Source organism: Capricornis sumatraensis, chromosome 8 (assembly GCF_032405125.1).
Source record: "Capricornis sumatraensis isolate serow.1 chromosome 8, serow.2, whole genome shotgun sequence".
Classification (NCBI taxonomy): domain Eukaryota; kingdom Metazoa; phylum Chordata; class Mammalia; order Artiodactyla; family Bovidae; genus Capricornis; species Capricornis sumatraensis.
In genome coordinates, this window is record NC_091076.1 from 60,448,800 (window position 1) to 60,465,810 (window position 17,011).

General features: G+C 38.1%; 1 protein-coding gene across 4 annotated transcripts in view; it reads right to left on the reverse strand.

Annotated features, from left to right (window-relative positions):
• The window catches only part of TRIM37 (tripartite motif containing 37), a 141,258-nt gene that overhangs the window by 61,684 nt on the left and 62,563 nt on the right, over positions 1-17,011 (reverse strand). For all 4 annotated transcript variants that reach the window (XM_068976307.1, XM_068976308.1, XM_068976306.1 and 1 more), the window contains 2 exons: positions 6,028-6,207; positions 126-240 (listed from right to left, as the gene is read on the reverse strand). In XM_068976307.1, the coding sequence (XP_068832408.1) occupies positions 126-240; positions 6,028-6,207 (295 nt within the window). The remainder of the gene's footprint in view (positions 1-125; positions 241-6,027; positions 6,208-17,011) is intronic.

The window sequence follows — 17,011 nt, forward strand, 5'->3', positions numbered from 1 at the left end:
AATACAGAACAAGTGGATTTATCTACAAAGTTACGAACACCAATAATATCCAAACTCTAATTGCAAATTTAACAGGCCTAAAAGACAATATGAAACACAAAACCTAAAATATGTTTTTTGCTTACCTCTTTAAGGTTATTTATCTGTTGGATGTAGCTAGTTTGTGCAGCTTCCAACTGACTGATATACCAATGCTGGTCTCGGCATTTTTGAAAGAAAGTTGGTGAACGAACCTGAAACCTTAAAAGAATAGCTGCACATGAAAACTAATCCAAACAGTAAAATATTCCCAACTAAGCCTTAAAACTGTAACTATTAAATTCTACAATTTTAAATTTACTTGATTAAGAGGCCAAGATCTTCCCAGGTAGTGCAGTGGTTAAGAAAACCTCTCCTGCCAATGCAGAAGATGCAGGAAATGTGGGCTCAATCCCTGGGCCAGGAAGATCTCCTGGAGAAGGAGATGGCAGCCCACTCCAGTATTCTTGCCTGGGAAGTACCATGGACAGAGGAGCCTGGCGGGCTACAGTCCATGAGGTTGTAAAGAGTTGGACGTGACTGAGCACTGAGTACACAAATGAGGCCAAAATGCAGAACTCGGAGCTCCTCGCACTTGCCGTTTACACATGTAGTCCACTGATTATAATGACATATGGTTCTGAATTTATATCTAAGTCAGCTGCTAAATTCAAACTGTATTTTTCTAAAGAAGTAACATTACACATCACGGTTAAGCTTCTAAACTAACCTACTTAAAATACATTTACTATAAGAATCTGCCTCAAATACACTGCTGATCATAAGCTGGAAAGAGGATCCTACTATGCAGGAAAGAGATAACTAATGCTTCATTCTCCCTTCTTGTCTAGGTCAGACCCGAGCAAAACAAGCAAAGTTTATTTTAGGCACTGCCCTTTTTCATTCCCTCTTCCATCTCATGTTCCCATATTTCCTACTCATTAGTAAAAAAGAAAAGTTAGGGTTAGAGGAAAAAACAGCTATCTCTATGTATTAAAACATAAAATTGGATATAAGACAGGATCTTGATCTCTTCGGAGTTATCTGTACTGTAAAAAAACTAACACTTTTTAAAGCAAAAAAATTAAAAAACCCCACACCTACCTTATTAGATAAACATGACTCCATTTATAGTGAAAAAATTACAGTAATGCATAAAGATGATTCTGAAGAAAGGAAGAGCCAAAGGATGCAAAGCTAGTTTGGAAGCTTGCAAATCCCCCTGTGGGCTTCCCGTGTGGCTCAGTGGTAAAGAATTTGCCTGCCTATGCAGGAGACATGAAGATCCCCTGGAGTAGGAAATGGCGACTTTCTCCAGTATTCTTGCTTGGAAAATTCCATGGACAGAGGAGCCTGGTGGGCTACAGTCCATGGAGTCACAAAGGGCTGGACATGAATCAGCGACTGAGCACACACACAAAATTCCTCTTCTAGTCTTGCCACCCTTATGTGAACGACCATCCTGTTTTTCCTAGGACTTTAGAGCTAGTGTAGGAATCTACTGACCACCTAACAGCTATCTGCAGCAAATAACTTTTTTTAGTTAAGGATACTCATGCATCAAAGGGTAGAAATGATTCACTCAACCACTATTCTAAGTGGCTACTGCCAGACAGCATACATAGGTTGGACACTGGTGAGACTATCTGAAGCGTGTTATCTTTAAATGACTAGTGGAACTGACTAACCCTGCACATTACTTTTACTACCTGTGCCATTAAAATAAAAGCAAGCAGCAGGTAAAATTCCTTAACTATCTCTTTTAATGAAAGAATTTCCATATATAGCATAGACTTAAATAACTTTCTAATAAATATAAAATTCCATCAAAATCTTATATTAAGGTTTTAAATTTTGAAAAAGCCTTCATTAAATTATAAATGTTATAAACTATAATGAAAAGCCCTCTCTCCATGAACCCACAGCTATTTATTTATACTGCTATTACGGCATAACAACTGTTTTCAACCTGCCCATTTCATCTTGAGTTTCCAAAGGACTAAAATCAGGCAACAGATTCTTAATTTCTTTACTAATATTAGCCCAGGGACTTCCCCGGAGGGACAACAGTGGAGAATTCACCTTACAGTGCATGGGTTCATTTCAGTTCAATCCCTCAGTCATGTCTGACTCTTTGCGACCCCATGAACCACAGAACACCAGGCCTCCCTGTCCATCACCAACTTCCAGAGTTCACCCAAACCCATGTCCATCAAGTTGATGATGCCATCCAACCATCTCATCCTCTGTCGTCCCATTCTGCTCCTGCCCTCAATCTTTCCCAGAATCAGGGTCATTTCCAATGACTCAGTTCTTTGAATCAGGTGGCCAAACCATTGGAGTTTCAGCTTCAGCATCAGTCCTTCCAATGAATATTCAGGACTGATCTCCTTTAGGATGGACTGGTTGGATCTCCTTGCAGTCCAAGGGACTCTCAAGAGTCTTCTCCAACACCACAGTTCAAAAGCATCAATTCTGCAGCTCTCAGCTTTCTTTATAGTCCAAATCTCACATCCATACATGACTACTGGAAAAAACAGAGCTTTGACTAGACAGAGTGTGTCAGCAAAGTAATATCTCTGCCTTTTAATATATTGACTAGGTTGGTTATAGCTTTTCCTCCAAACAGCAAGTGTCTTTTAATTGCTTGGCTGCAGTTAACCATCTGTAGTGATTCTGGAGCAAAAAAATATAAAGTCTCTTACTGCTTCCATTGTTTTCCATCTGTCTGTCATGAAGTGATGGGAACCAGATTTCATAATCTTAGTTTTCTGAAATGTTGAGTTTTAAGCCAACTTTTTCGCTCTCCTCTTTCACTTTCATCAAGAAGCTCTTTAGTTCTTCTGTGTTTTCTGCCATAAGGGTGGTGTCGTCTGCCTATCTGAGGTTATTGATACCTCTCCCGGCAATCTTGATTCCAGCTTGTGCTTCATCCAGCCTGGCATTTCACATGATATACTCTGCATATAAGTTAAGTAAGCAAGGTGACAATATACCACCTTGATGTACTCCTTTCCTGATTTGGAACCAGTCTGTTGTTCCATGTCCAGTTCTAACTGTTGCTTTTGACTTGCATACAGATTTCTCAGGAGGCAGGTCAGGTGGTCTGGTATTCCTATCTGGTTAAGAATTTTGCACAGTTTATTGTGATCCACACAGTCATAGGCTTTGGCATAGTCAATAAAGCAGAAGTAGATGTTTCTCTGGAACTCTCTCACTTTTCCTATGATCCAACAGATGTTCGCAATTTGATCTCTGGTTCCTCTGCTTTTTCTAAATCCAGCTTCAACATCTGGAAGTTCATGGTTCATGTACTGTTCAAGCTTGGCTTGGAGAATTTTGAGCATTACTTTACTAGCATGTGAGATGAGTGCAATTGTGTGGTAGTTTGAGCATTCTTTGGCATTGTCTTTCTTTGCGACTGGAATGAAAACTGACCTTTTCCAGTCCTGTGGCCACTGCTGAGTTTTCCAAATTTGCTGGCATATTGAGTGCAGCACTTTCACAGCTATCATATTCTGGGATTTGAAACAGCTCAGCTGGAATTCCATTGCCTCCACTAGCTTTGTTCGTAGTGATGCTTCCTAAGGCCCACTTGACTTCACACTCCAGGATGTCTGGCTCTAGGTGGGTGATCACACCATCGTGGTTATGTGTGTCATGAAGATCTTTTTTGTACAGTTCTTCGGTGTATTCTTGCCACCTCTTCTTAATATCTTCTGCTTCCATTAGGTTCATACCATTTCTGTCCTTTATTGAGCCCATCTTTGCATGAAATGTTCCCTTAGTATCTCTAATTTTCTTGACGAGATCTCTGGTCTTTCCCAGTCTACTGTTTTGCCTCTATTTCTTTGCATTGATCGCTAAGTAAGGCTTTCTTATCTCTCCGTGCTATTCTTTGGAATTCTGCATTCAAATGGGTATATTTTTCCTTTTCTCCTTTGCCTTTAGCTTCTCTTCTTTTCTCAGCTTCAACTAAATTCACCTTCCAGTGCAAGGGATCCTACAGGCTGCAGGGCTACTAAGCACCACAACGACTGAGCCCAGGTGCGTCAACAAGAAAGCCTGCATGCTGCAAACTACAGGGCCCTGCACTCTGGAGCTTGCGCGCCAAAACGAGATAAAAAGCCTGCCAAGCCCAATGAAGATCCCACATGCCACAACTAAGACCAAAAGTAAATATTAATTTTATTACAATAAAAATTTTAAAATAAATATTAATATATATATTTATATATATTAATATACATATATTGGCTCAGTGCCAGGCATAGACTCAGGAAACGTTGCTGAATTAATGATAATTAAACATCACAACAAGAATTTGTTGCTATACTAACATTCAAGTCTTTAAGTTCTGCTATAAACAGGAATGGCCAAAATAAAGACCCAGAGGTTGTGCTAAACTGCACTGAAGAAAGGAAACTCTCATACATATCATCAGAAAGAGTCAATATTACTAGGATTCCAATAAGATGACTAAGGTCATAAATAACAGCTGTTTTGGAGGCTACTAAAATTGATATTTGAGTAATTGTGCAGTCTTTCTGGTTAAATTATGAAACAGCAACGAATTATTCCTTTTGGTGAATAAGAGAACCTAAAAGTTATAAAATGGTAGTAAACTCATCTCCCCAAAGAAAAGATGACAAAAACATGAATTATTTTCTATATTCAAAATGTAATCCTTTTTTTCAGTTTCTTATTCTTCTAAAAAAGTTATGAAGAACACATAATAGTAAAGGCTGCTATAACAGCAACTCATCCAGCATACTCAAGGAAAAGAAATCAAAAGAAATAAAATTTAAGAACTTATTGAATCTCTTTTAAGGAAAAAAGAGCTTTTAAAATTATTTGATGGAAACTTAAACTGTTAAACACTCTGAAACATCTCAGTTCAAAACATATTTGAATTTCTTTTTTTACTACTCAAACTCCAGTACTCTTGCCTGGAAAATTCCATGGACGGAGGAGCCTGGTAGGCTGCAGTCCATGGAGTCGCGAAGAGTCGGACACGACTGAGCGACTTCACTTTCACTTTTCACTTTCATGCATTGGAGAAGGAAATGGCAACCCACTCCAGTGTTCTTGCCTGGAGAATCCCAGGGACAGGGGAGCCTGGTGGGCTGCCGTCTATGGGGTCGCACAGAGTCAGACACGACTGAAGCGACTTAGCAGCAGCAGCAGCAGCAGCTCTCATTTTGATCATCAAATTAAAATTGGGTATAATGATGCCCCAAAACTGAATTATAAAAGTACCTCAATATTAAACAGGGCTGTTGTAATTCTACAGTCCCTGCTTATATTCTGTCCTTTATTGTAAATGACACATCAACTACCAACTCTTAGCTTATTTTCATCTGTATTCCCTTACTTTTAATTTGCTATCATCTAGAAACTGAAACTGTTTTTGTGAAACTAAGCTTACAAAGCCTGCCATCCAAACGCAATATACAATTTCCAGTGGGGGGGTGGGGGAATTACTTGATCTCATGCTATTCTTGAATTTCCAAATGGTGAGGCTGCGAGAATTTCAACAGATAGATGGGACATTACCATGTTTATTGGAAATAGTAGTTTACTCTTTATGGAGAGTGAGCAAGCTCCGTTGCTTCAGACGTGTGTAACTCTGCAACCCTATGGACTGTAGCCTGCCAGGCTCCTCAGTGCATGGGATTCTCCAGGCAAGAATACTAGAGTGGGTTGCCATTCCCTCCTCCTCAGGATCTTTCCGACCCAGGGACTGAACCCAGGTCTCCTGCATTACAGGCAGATTCTTTACTGCTGAGCCGCCCGGTAAGTCCATCTTTTATGGAATTACTAACTAAAGGTTATTTCTCACTAGCTTATTCACTGACCACACAGGACTTCTGAAATTAAATGGGTAAGAACATGGTAGGGTTACAGTTAGTGTAGATTACAATATTCATCTTGGTTAAGTGAAGACTTTAAAGTTCTGATGACATTATTCCCTGTGATACATGCCAAAATACAAATGCTTCCTATTACCTTAAAATCACTGTATCATTCTGTCGATTCAAGTATCCTTCATTTGCAAGTAAGTCCAAACGGAAAAATCTATTATAACCCCAGCATTCTCCAACTTCAAAGTCAGATGCAAATTCTCGAATGATATTTTTGGTAGGATCATTGCAGGATTGATGAACCATCTCTACACGATACTCATATCTAAAATTGAAAACAGACTATTAATATAGAGTTACTAAAGCAAGAATAAGAGACATAAAAACATCAAGGTCATTAAGTACCTAAGAAGAAACTTAGGTACACAGCTGCATGTATATATAAAGGATCATGATGACAGTATTATGAATGGAATTATGACAACATAACTGGCACTAGGTCCTTTCCCCCTCTTTCAAAGTGTTTACCGTTACAGCAGGTACCACCTTAGAAAATGAGTAAACTTTGTATAAAACAGTACTTTAAAAGTTACACATTTTAGCAACACTATGTATTTTTCCATATATCCAATACCTACTGCTTCCTCACAATATTCTACCTTTCTTTGACATGTATCACAAAACAGTTTTAAAATAAACAATAAAATTTGAATACTGTATTTTCCTAATTTAATTTATCATAAATTAGCTGTACATTGAGAAACTCAAGCCTATACAATTTTCTAGTAGAAAATAGTATTACGGGGGAAAGCCAGTACATTTAGACTTCCATATCTTAAATAGCACAAAACTTTCAAGTCTTCAAACTCACTTTTACTCCAAAAGTACTGTTATTGCAAGAGCAAAAAGTGAAAAAAGATCATCAGAAGGAACATCCAACAGTAGCCACAAAGCTTCTCCTTTTTGGTGGAGATAAACTTTTAAAACAAAACCCAATACCTTAGTCTGCTATTTCTGCTTGCAAAGGGCAAAAGAAAAAATCACAGTTCTTTACCTACAAAGCAATGTAAATACAGTTGACCCTTGAACAACACAGGTTTGAACTGTACTGGTCCACTTAAATGTGAATTTTTTTTAATAGTAAATACTACAGCACTATTCCACCTGTGGTTGTTTGAATCCGAGAATGTGGAACTGTGGATACAGAGGAACCCAGGAAAGGAAGGACCAATTAAAAGTTACATGCAGATGTTTGACTCTGCAGAGGACTGGTAACCCTAACCCCTGCGTTGTTCAATGGTCAACTGTACTTAAGTACTGTCAAATGACTTTTATATTAGTATCTCTCACAGTGTATTATTAACAGATTGATGGCACAAACTAATGCAAAAGCTGTGCTATTTTGTCTGTCTAGATATTGCAGCTGTGAGGCCAGCTCTCACCAACAAGGGTTGACACTAAATGTCTAAAAATAAACTCCAATACCTATGTGCAACTGATATTTTATAAAGGTTCTATGATGATTCAATAGGGAAAGGAAAGCTTCCTCAACAGATCATGTTGACGGATTTCCTTGGTGGTCCAGTGGTTGGGAGACGAGGCTTTTGCTGGGTTCAGTCCCTGGCCAGGGAACTGGGATCCCAAAAATTGCTCAGTGAAGCCAAGAAACAAAACAAACAACTCCCCCACAAATCAAAAACAATAACAACAAAAAAACAAATGGCATTAAGAAATCTGATTGTTACAGGCAAATTTTATATATATTTCATATACAACTTTCTAATTTCATACACAAAAATGAACTCCAAACAGATCAATGACCCAAATACGAGGGCTAATATAAAACTCTTAGAGAAGAAAATACAGGGGTAAATACTCATGAATTCGAATGGCAATGGATTCGGGGACTTGACTCCAAAGCGTGAGCAACAAATAGGTAACTTGGACTCCACAAAAATTTAAAATTTTTGTGCATCAGAGAACATTATCAAGAAACTGAAAAGACAACTCACAGAATGGAAGAAAGTTTTCAGATCACATGTCTGATAAGGATTTAGTATAAAAATACATAGAGGATTCTTGGAACTCAGCAATTAAGAGAGAAGCAACCTATTTTAAAAATGAACAATGAACTTGAATAGACATCTCCAAAGAATATATACAAATGGAAAAAACAAAACAAAACATGAAAAGATGCTCAATCTCACCAGTCATTAAGGAAATGCAGGTCAAAATCACAATGAGATACCACTTCAAATTCACTAGGATGCCTATAAAATATAATCTAAAAATGGGAAATAATGCAGCCACTGTAAAAAACAGTTTGGCAATTCCTCAAAATGTTAAAACTATAGAATTATAAATCACAGCAAGATCCTCTATGACCCACCTCCCAGAATACTGGAAATAAGAGCAAAAATAAACAAATGGGACCTAATTAAAATTAAAAGCTTCTGCACAACAAAGGAAACTATAAGCAAGGTGAAAAGACAGTCTTCAGATGGGAGAACATAATAGCAAATGAAGCAACCGACAAACAACTAATCTCAAAAATATACAAGCAACTCCTGAAACTTAATTCCAGAAAAATAAACAACTCAATTAAAAAATGGGCCAAAGAACTAAATATACATTTCTCCAAAGAAGACATACAGATGGCTAACAAACACATGAAAAGATGCTCAACATCACTCATTATCAGAGAAAGGCAAATCAAAACCACAGTGAGGTACCATTTCACACCAGTCAGAATGGCTGCGATCCAAAAGTCTACAAGCAATAAATGCTGGAGAGGGTGTGAAAAAAAGGGAACCCTCTTACACTGTTGGTGGGAATGCAAACTAGTACAGCCACTATGGAGAACAGTGTGGAGATTCCTTAAAAAACTGGAAATAGAATTGCCTTATGACCCAGCAAGCCCACTGCTGGGCATACACACTGAGGAAACCAGAATTGAAAGAGACACGTGTACCCCAGTGTTCATCGCAGCACTGTTTATAATAGCCAGGACATGGAAGCAACCTACATGTCCATCAGCAGATGAATGGATAAGAAAGCTGTGGTATACATACACAATGGAGTATTACTTAGCCATTAAAAAGAATACATTTGAATCAGTTCTAATGAGGTGGATGAAACTAGAGCCTTATTATACAGAGTGCTGTAAGCCAGAAAGAAAAACACCAATACAGTATACTAACGCATATATATGGAATTTAGAAAGATGGTAACGATAACCCTGTATGCGAGACAGCAAAAGAGACACAGATGTATAGAACAGTCTTTTGGACGCTGTGGGAGAGGGAGAGGGTGGGATGATTTGGGAGAATGGCATTGAAACATGTATAATATCACATATGAAATGAATCACCAGTCCAGGTTCAATGCAGGATACAGGATGCTTGGGGCTGATGCACTGGGACGACCCAGAGGGATGGTACGGGGAGGGAGAGGGGTTCAGGATGGGGAACACATGTATACCCATGGCGGATTCATGCTGATGTGTGGTAAAATCAAGACAATATTGTAAAGTAATTAGCCTCCAATTAAAATAAATAAATTTATATTAAAAACAAAAAAATAAATTAAATTTAAAAATAAAATAAAAATACAGAATTACCATATAACCTAGCAATTCCACTATTGCTATATATTCAAAAGAAATGAAAACCTATGACCATATAAAAACTTGCACCTGAAATATTTATAGCAGGATTACTCATAATAGCCAAAAGACGGAAACAATCCATGTGTCTATTAACAGATGCATGTATAAACAAATTGAAGTATATACATACAATGGAATATTGTTCAGCCATATAAAGAACGAAGTTTTGATGCTTAAACACTGGGTGAACCCTGTAAACACTATGCTAATAATAACTAAATAGACATCAAATATAAAAGATCCCAAATTGTATGAAGTTTTATATGAAATATCCAGAATAGTACTTATCTAGGATTGAGAGAAGGAAAGGATGGGTACAAGGTGTTCTGAGATGATGAAAACATTCTGAAATTAGAGAGAGGTGGTGACTGAACTGTGTATTTAAAAATGCTTTATATATGAATTTCATCTCAAAAAGTAAAATTTACTTCTACTTTTAAAATGAGTAGTTAAAACCTCAAAATTCATAGCGAAACAACCAAGAACATTGACAATCTAGGGAGAAAGACATTCATGCAGATGGTTAAATACATCCAGGATCAAGACAGGTGTTAAGTTTAAAATCAATATAAAACAAGTTTTGAAAAATTAGTTTATTATGTGAAAAAGCATATAGTATTTTAAAAAAGATCATTCTTTTATCTGCATTAGTTCTCTCTTTAAAAAAAAGAGTATTTATTTGGGTGGGCAGGTTTTAGTTGCAGGATGTAGGATCTACTATAGTTCCCTAACCAGGGATTGACCCTGGGTCCCCTGCATGGCAGCAGAGTCTTGGCCACTAGATCACCAGGGAAGTCCTTGTATTAGTTATTTAAAATTATGACAGATATACACCTATGTTTCTCTTATATATAGCAATTAATCCAAGCTATATTATTTATAAAGCAACTCAACATTAATCTTAGATAAAACTAAAACCTCAAATTTGAATATTCCACCTTAAATTCCTTTCTTTTATCAAATTGAAAGTCTGAGTGAACTGAACAATCATTAACTTAAAATTTTAGTCTCATTAGTATTACTCCCCAAGGGAAAGTTCTATTCTTTTCTTAAGCAACTCAAAGAAATTTCCTTCTCTAAGACAAGTCAGCTCAGTAAATACTGTTTAACAGCCAATTTGAGGGTGTCACTCACATGTAAATTTCCTCTAAAGCCAAGACAGGTTTATGAAAACACACACAGGAAAAGAGATATTTACATACAATGAAATTATCAAGGTACTTCTACAGCATCCTAGGTGTTATTAAAATCTACTAGATAATACAATGATTTATATTTTTACTTCATATTCTGACAGTTAAACTACCTCACTGCTAAACTCTCAATCCCATAATTGAATGATGTTTCAATAATTAATTTAAAAAGTATTCAAAACTTTTCTCTAGGCTTACTGGACTGTTAAAGAGAATTAACAGATAAGGGAAATTCCTAGTGGCCCGGGTTAGGACTCTGCGCTTTCACGGATGAGGAAGCAGGTTCAATCCCTCTTCGGGGAACTAAGAACCTATACGCTGCATCAGTTAGTCAGTTTGGTTGCTCAATCATGTCCGACTCTTTGCAACCCCTTCGACTGCAGCACGCCAGGCCTCCCTGTCTATCACCAACTCCCAGAGCTTACTCAAACTCATGTCCATTGAGGCAGTGATGCCATCCAGCCATCTCATCCTGTCATTCCCTTCTCCTTTTGCCTTCAATTTTTGCCAGCATCAGGGTCTTTTCCAATGAGTCAGTTCTTCGCATCAGGTGGCCAAAGTATTGGAGTTTCAGCTTCAGCATCAGTCCTTCCAGTGAATATTCAGGACTGATTTCCTTTAGGATGGACTGGTTGGATCTCCTTGCAGTCCAAGGGACTCTCAAGAGTTTTCTCCAGCACCACAGTTCAAAAGCATCAAGTCTTTGGCGCTCAGTTTTCCTTATACTCTGACTCTCACAACCATAAATGACCACTGGGAAAACCACAGCTTTGACTAGACGGATCTTTGTTGGCAAAGTAATGTCTCTACTTTTTAATATGCTGTCTAGATTGGTCATAGCTATGCTGTCTAGATTCTTCCAAGGAGTAAGCGTCTTTCAATTTCATGGCTGCAGTCACTATCTGAAGTGATTTTGGAGCCCAAAAAATAAAGTCTCTGTTTCAGTTGTTTCCCATTTACTTGCTATGAAGTGATGGGACCGGATGCCATGATCTTAGTTTTCTGAATGTTGAGCTTTAAGCCAGCTTCTTCACTCTCCTCTTTCATTTTCATCAATAGGCTCTTTAGTTCTTCTTTGCTTTCTGCCACTAGGGTGGTGTCATCTGTATATCTGAGGTTACTGATATTTCTCCCAGCAAACTTGATTCCAGTTTGTGCTTCTTCCAGCCCAGCATTTCTCATGATGTACTCCTCATAGAAGTTAAATAAGCAGGGAGACAATATACAGCCTTGATGTACTCCTTTCCCGATTTGGAATGAGTCTCTTGTTCCACGTCCAGTTCTAACTGTGGCTTCCTGACCTGCATAAAGATTTCTCAGGAGGTAGGTAAGGTGATCTGGTATTCCCATCTCTTGAAGAATTTTGCAGTTTCTTGTGATCCACAAAGTCAAAGGCTTTGGCAGAGTCGATAAAGCAGAAGTAGATGTTTTTCTGGAACTCTCTCACTTTTTCGATGATCCAACGGATGTTGGCAATTTGATCTCTGGTTCCTCTGCCTTTTCTAAAACCAGCTTGAACGTCTGGAAGTTCACGGTTCTCATACTATTAAAGCCTGGCTTGGAAAATTTTGAGCATTATTTTGCTAGTGTGTGAGATGAGGGCAATTATGCAGTAGTTTGAGCATTCTTTGGCATTGCTTTTCTTTGGGATTGAGATGCAAACTGACCTTTTCCAGTCCTGTGGCCACTTGAGTTTTCCAAATTTGCTGGCATATTGAGTGCAGCAGCACATGCTGCATAGCACAGCCAAAAAAAGAAAAGAAAAAAAAAAAAAAAACCCAATGATAAGATGTCTGTTTTTATCCAAACAGAACATTCTCATTAAGGTATTCAGATAATATCTAGCAAATACACAATTCTAATCTTAAACCTTAGTATCCTGAATGATAGTATTTCATTATCACTGATAATATTACTACTAATTATAATGCAAACTTAAAGTTCCTTAAGTGTATATATCAACAATCAGTTCAGTTCAGTTGCTCAGTCATGTCACTCTCTGCGACCCCATGATCACAGCACGCCAGGCCTCTCTGTTCATCACCATCTCCCAGAGTTCACTCAAACTCATGTCCATCGAGTCCGTGATGCCATCCAGCCATCTCATCCTCTGTTGTCCCCTTCTCCTCTTGCCCCCAATCCCTCCCAGTATCAGAGTCTTTTCCAATGAGTCAACTCTTCGCATGAGGTGGCCAAAGTACTATATCAACAATAAAAGCATCCAAAATAAAACCAGCACCAAAAGCAACAGAAATGTCACAAAATCTACCTATCAGCAACAGGAGAATCTTAGGAAGGTAAGAAACACAGGTACAGACACACCTTGTTTTATTGTGCTTTTGGTTTTTTGTACTTCAGTGTGTAACACTGTTACACATTGAAGGTTTGTGGCAACCTTGCATCAAGCAAGTCTATTTGGCTCCACTTTTCCAACAGCATTTAGTCACTTCATGTCTATGTCATAGTTTGTAATTCTCACAATCTTTCAAACTTTTACATTATTATTGTTATATCTGTAATCATGATCTGTGACCAGTGACCTCTGATGGAATTGTTTTGGGGTGCCACAAACCATATCCAACAACAAACTTAACTGATAAACAGTATGTTCTGACTGTTTTACCTATTGGCATCTGTCTTCCCTGCCCTCCTCCCCAATTTCTTTCCTTCTCTTAGGCCTCCCTATTCCTGAGACATAACAATACTGAAATTAAACAAATTAATGGCCTTTAAATGTTCAAGTGAAAGAAAAACTCACATCTGAAAGAAAAACTCACGTCTTATTTTAAATCAAAAGCTAGAAATGATTAAGGTTAGTGAGGAAGACATGTTGAAAGCCAAGAGAGGCTGAAAGCTAGGCCACTTGTGTCAAACAGTTGGCCAAGCTACGAATGCAAAGGAAAAATTCTTACAGGAAGTTGAAAGCGTTACTCCAGTGAACACACAATTTAAAAAGCTAAACAGTATCACTGATGACATGGAGAAAGTTTTAGTGGTCCAGATAGAAGAACAAACAAGCTACAACATTCCCCTAAGCCAAAGCCTAATCCACAGCAAGGTCCTAAGTCTCAATTCCACAAAGGCTGAGAGAGACGAAGAAGCAGTAGAAGAAAAGTTTAAAGCTACCAGAGGCTGCTTGCTGAGGTTGAAGGAACGAAGCTGTCTTCATAGCATAAAAGCGGAAGCTGGTATCGAAGCTGCAGCAAGCTATCCAGAAGTAATGTCTCGCTTCAAAGTATCCAAGAACAGGCTGAGTTTTGTCAGGAGCTAATGTAGCTGGTGACTTTAAGTTGAAGCTAATGCTCATTTACCATTCTGAAAACCCTAGAGCCCTTAAGAACTATGCTAAACTTACTCTGCCTTTGCTCTATAAAAAGAACAAAGCCTTAGGACAACCCATCTCTCTACCTGTGGTTAACTGAATATTTTAAATACACTGTTGAGATTTACTGCTCTGGAAAAAAAAAGAAAAAAAAAAACCTTTTTGCAAAGTATCACTGCTCATTGACAATGCACCTGGCCACCCAAGAGCTCCGATGGAGATGTACAAAATTAATGTTGCTTTCAGGCCTGCTCACACACATCCATTCTGCAGCCCACAGATAAGGAGTAATTTTGACTTTCAACCTGATGGCTCAGAGGTTAAAGCGTCTGGCTCCAACGTGGGAAACCCTGGTTCAATCCCTGGGTCGGGAAGATCCCCTGGAGAAGGAAATGGCAACACACTCCAGTATTCTTGCCTGGAGAATCCCATGGACAGAGGAGCTTGGTAGGCTACAGTCCATGGGGTCACAAAGAGTCAGACACGACTGAGTGACTTCACTTTCACCCTTATTAATTAAGGAATATATTTCATAAGGCAATAACTGCTGTAGTAATTGCTCTGATGGATCCAGGCAAAGTAAACTGAAAACCTGGAAAGGATTAACCATTCTAGACGCCAAAAAGACCATTCATGATTTGTGGAAAGAGGTTGGAAAAATCAACATTAAGAGGACTTTGAAAGAACTTGACTCCAAACCTCACAAACGACTTTAAGGGGTTGAAGATCTCAGTGGAGGAAGCAACTGCAGACATGGCAGAAACAGCAAGAGAATTAGAGTCAGAAGTAGAGCCTGAAGATGTGACTGAACTGCTACCATCTCCATAAACCCGTAATGGATGAGGAGCTGCTTTCTATGAATGAGGGGATAAAAAGGTTTCTTGAGACACAACCTATTCCAGGTAAAGATACTGTGAAGGTTGTTGAAATGATAACAAAGGATTTAGAATACTACATAAATTTAGTTGATAAAACACTGGTGAAGGAAATGGCAATCCACTCTAGTATTCTTGCCAGGAAAATCCCATGCACAGAGGAGCATGGCAGGCTATAATCCACAGGGTCACAACAAAGTCAGGCAGCAACAGTTGATAAAGCAGTCAAGTCAGGATTTGAGAGGATTGACTCCAAATCTGAAACAAGTTCTACTGTGAGTAAAATGCTATCAAACAGCACTGCATTCTACAGAGAAACCACACATGAGAGGATAGGTCAATCAATGCTGCAAACTTCACTGTTACCTTATTTAAGGAAGTTGCTACACCCACTCTAGCCTTTAGCAATGACTACCCTGATCAGACAGCAGCCACCAAATATCAAGGCAAAACCTTCCACCAGCAAAGAATTATGACCCACTGATGACTCAGTGATGGTTTGCATTTTATAGAAATAAAGTATTTTAAATTAGATATGTATACTGTTTTCTGAGACATAATACTATCACACACTTAATAGACTATAAACCTAACTTTTATGTGACTTGCTTTATTGCAGTGGTCTAGAACCAAACCTGCAATATCTGAGTTATGCCTATATACAGATTAGAAAATAGTCAAGAGACAAGAAGAGAACCAAGATTAATGGTAGCAACAGGGTTATGAACAAAATCCTATAATCACTAAACTTCTTATAATTCTGTCCATGATCAACCACCTGCCAATGACAAATTTGGTGGTTAAGAACAAAGAGAGAGAAAAATCTATGTTAAACAGATATCATTTTAACAATGCTGAACTTAAGTGAGTAACTTGGCTGTTATACTTCCACCTGTAAAATGGGAGTGATAATAGCAGTGACAGCACATGAGGTGGGAGTAAAGCAAAATGAGTTATAGAAAGCAAAGTGCAGAGCACAGAGTATATACTCAGCAGATGTCAGCTGTTATAGCAACAATACAGGTCCAACAGCAACAGTCCACTGCTTCAGATCACAGATTTGGGACAGAGTTACGACTAAAACATATTGATAGTTACAACTCAGAGGCCAGAATCCTTTCTATACTACCAGCTTTATTCATAGCTTGACTCACGAGTGGTGGCAAGAATATTCTACATTAAGGTAGTCTATGTCGGAGGTTGTGCTACTGGGGGTCAGTTCCTATGATTCTTTCAGCAATCCAAAAAGACAAAACCAATCTTTGTAATAATGCTAAGATGTTATTTGCCTTTTTCACTGTGTTTGACATTTTCACTAATGGTGCAAAAGCAATGGTAGTTAAAATGTACCAGTAATCATATTATGCACTGCTACATATTTTCAGGTGGGAAAAAAAAATTCAATGTCTCTCAAAAATATCTTTGAAGAAGTAGTAAAAATGACAAATGTTATTAAACTTCAACACTTGGTGTCACAAATGGGAAACATACATTAAGTACTTATGCTACAATGGATGCCTTGGAAAACATCACTTTGTTCAACTGAGTTCCAAGATCAGTCACTATTTTTGTGAAACAAACAGAAAAAACTGATAAACAATAGTTATTCGGTTGTAGATACCCAGCAGACATGTTCTGGACCAAAATAAGGAAAAGAACTGCCAGTGATAAAACACACTTTCAATTAAAAAAAAAAAAAAACCATAATCTTGGAAAACTTGTATGCACCACATGAACTTAAAAGCTTTTCAATACTTTAAGACTTTTATTATGAAAACGGTGGTATCAATGAATGTGACTGATACTGCATAATGAAATGTATCAACTGTATTTAGTAAACCATTATTTTCTAAATGATTAACCCATGGTGTTACAAAGTCACACATGAGTAAAAGATCCATGCAAAGTATAAGACAGGCCAATAAAGTTTTAAATGTTTTTCTGAATAAAAGTTTTAATGGAATGGGCCTTTTCTGGTGGTCCAGTGGTTGAGAATCCAACTTGCAATGCAGAGGATACAGGTTCGGTCCCTGGTCCAGGAGGATACCATATGTGGCGGAGCAACTAAACCT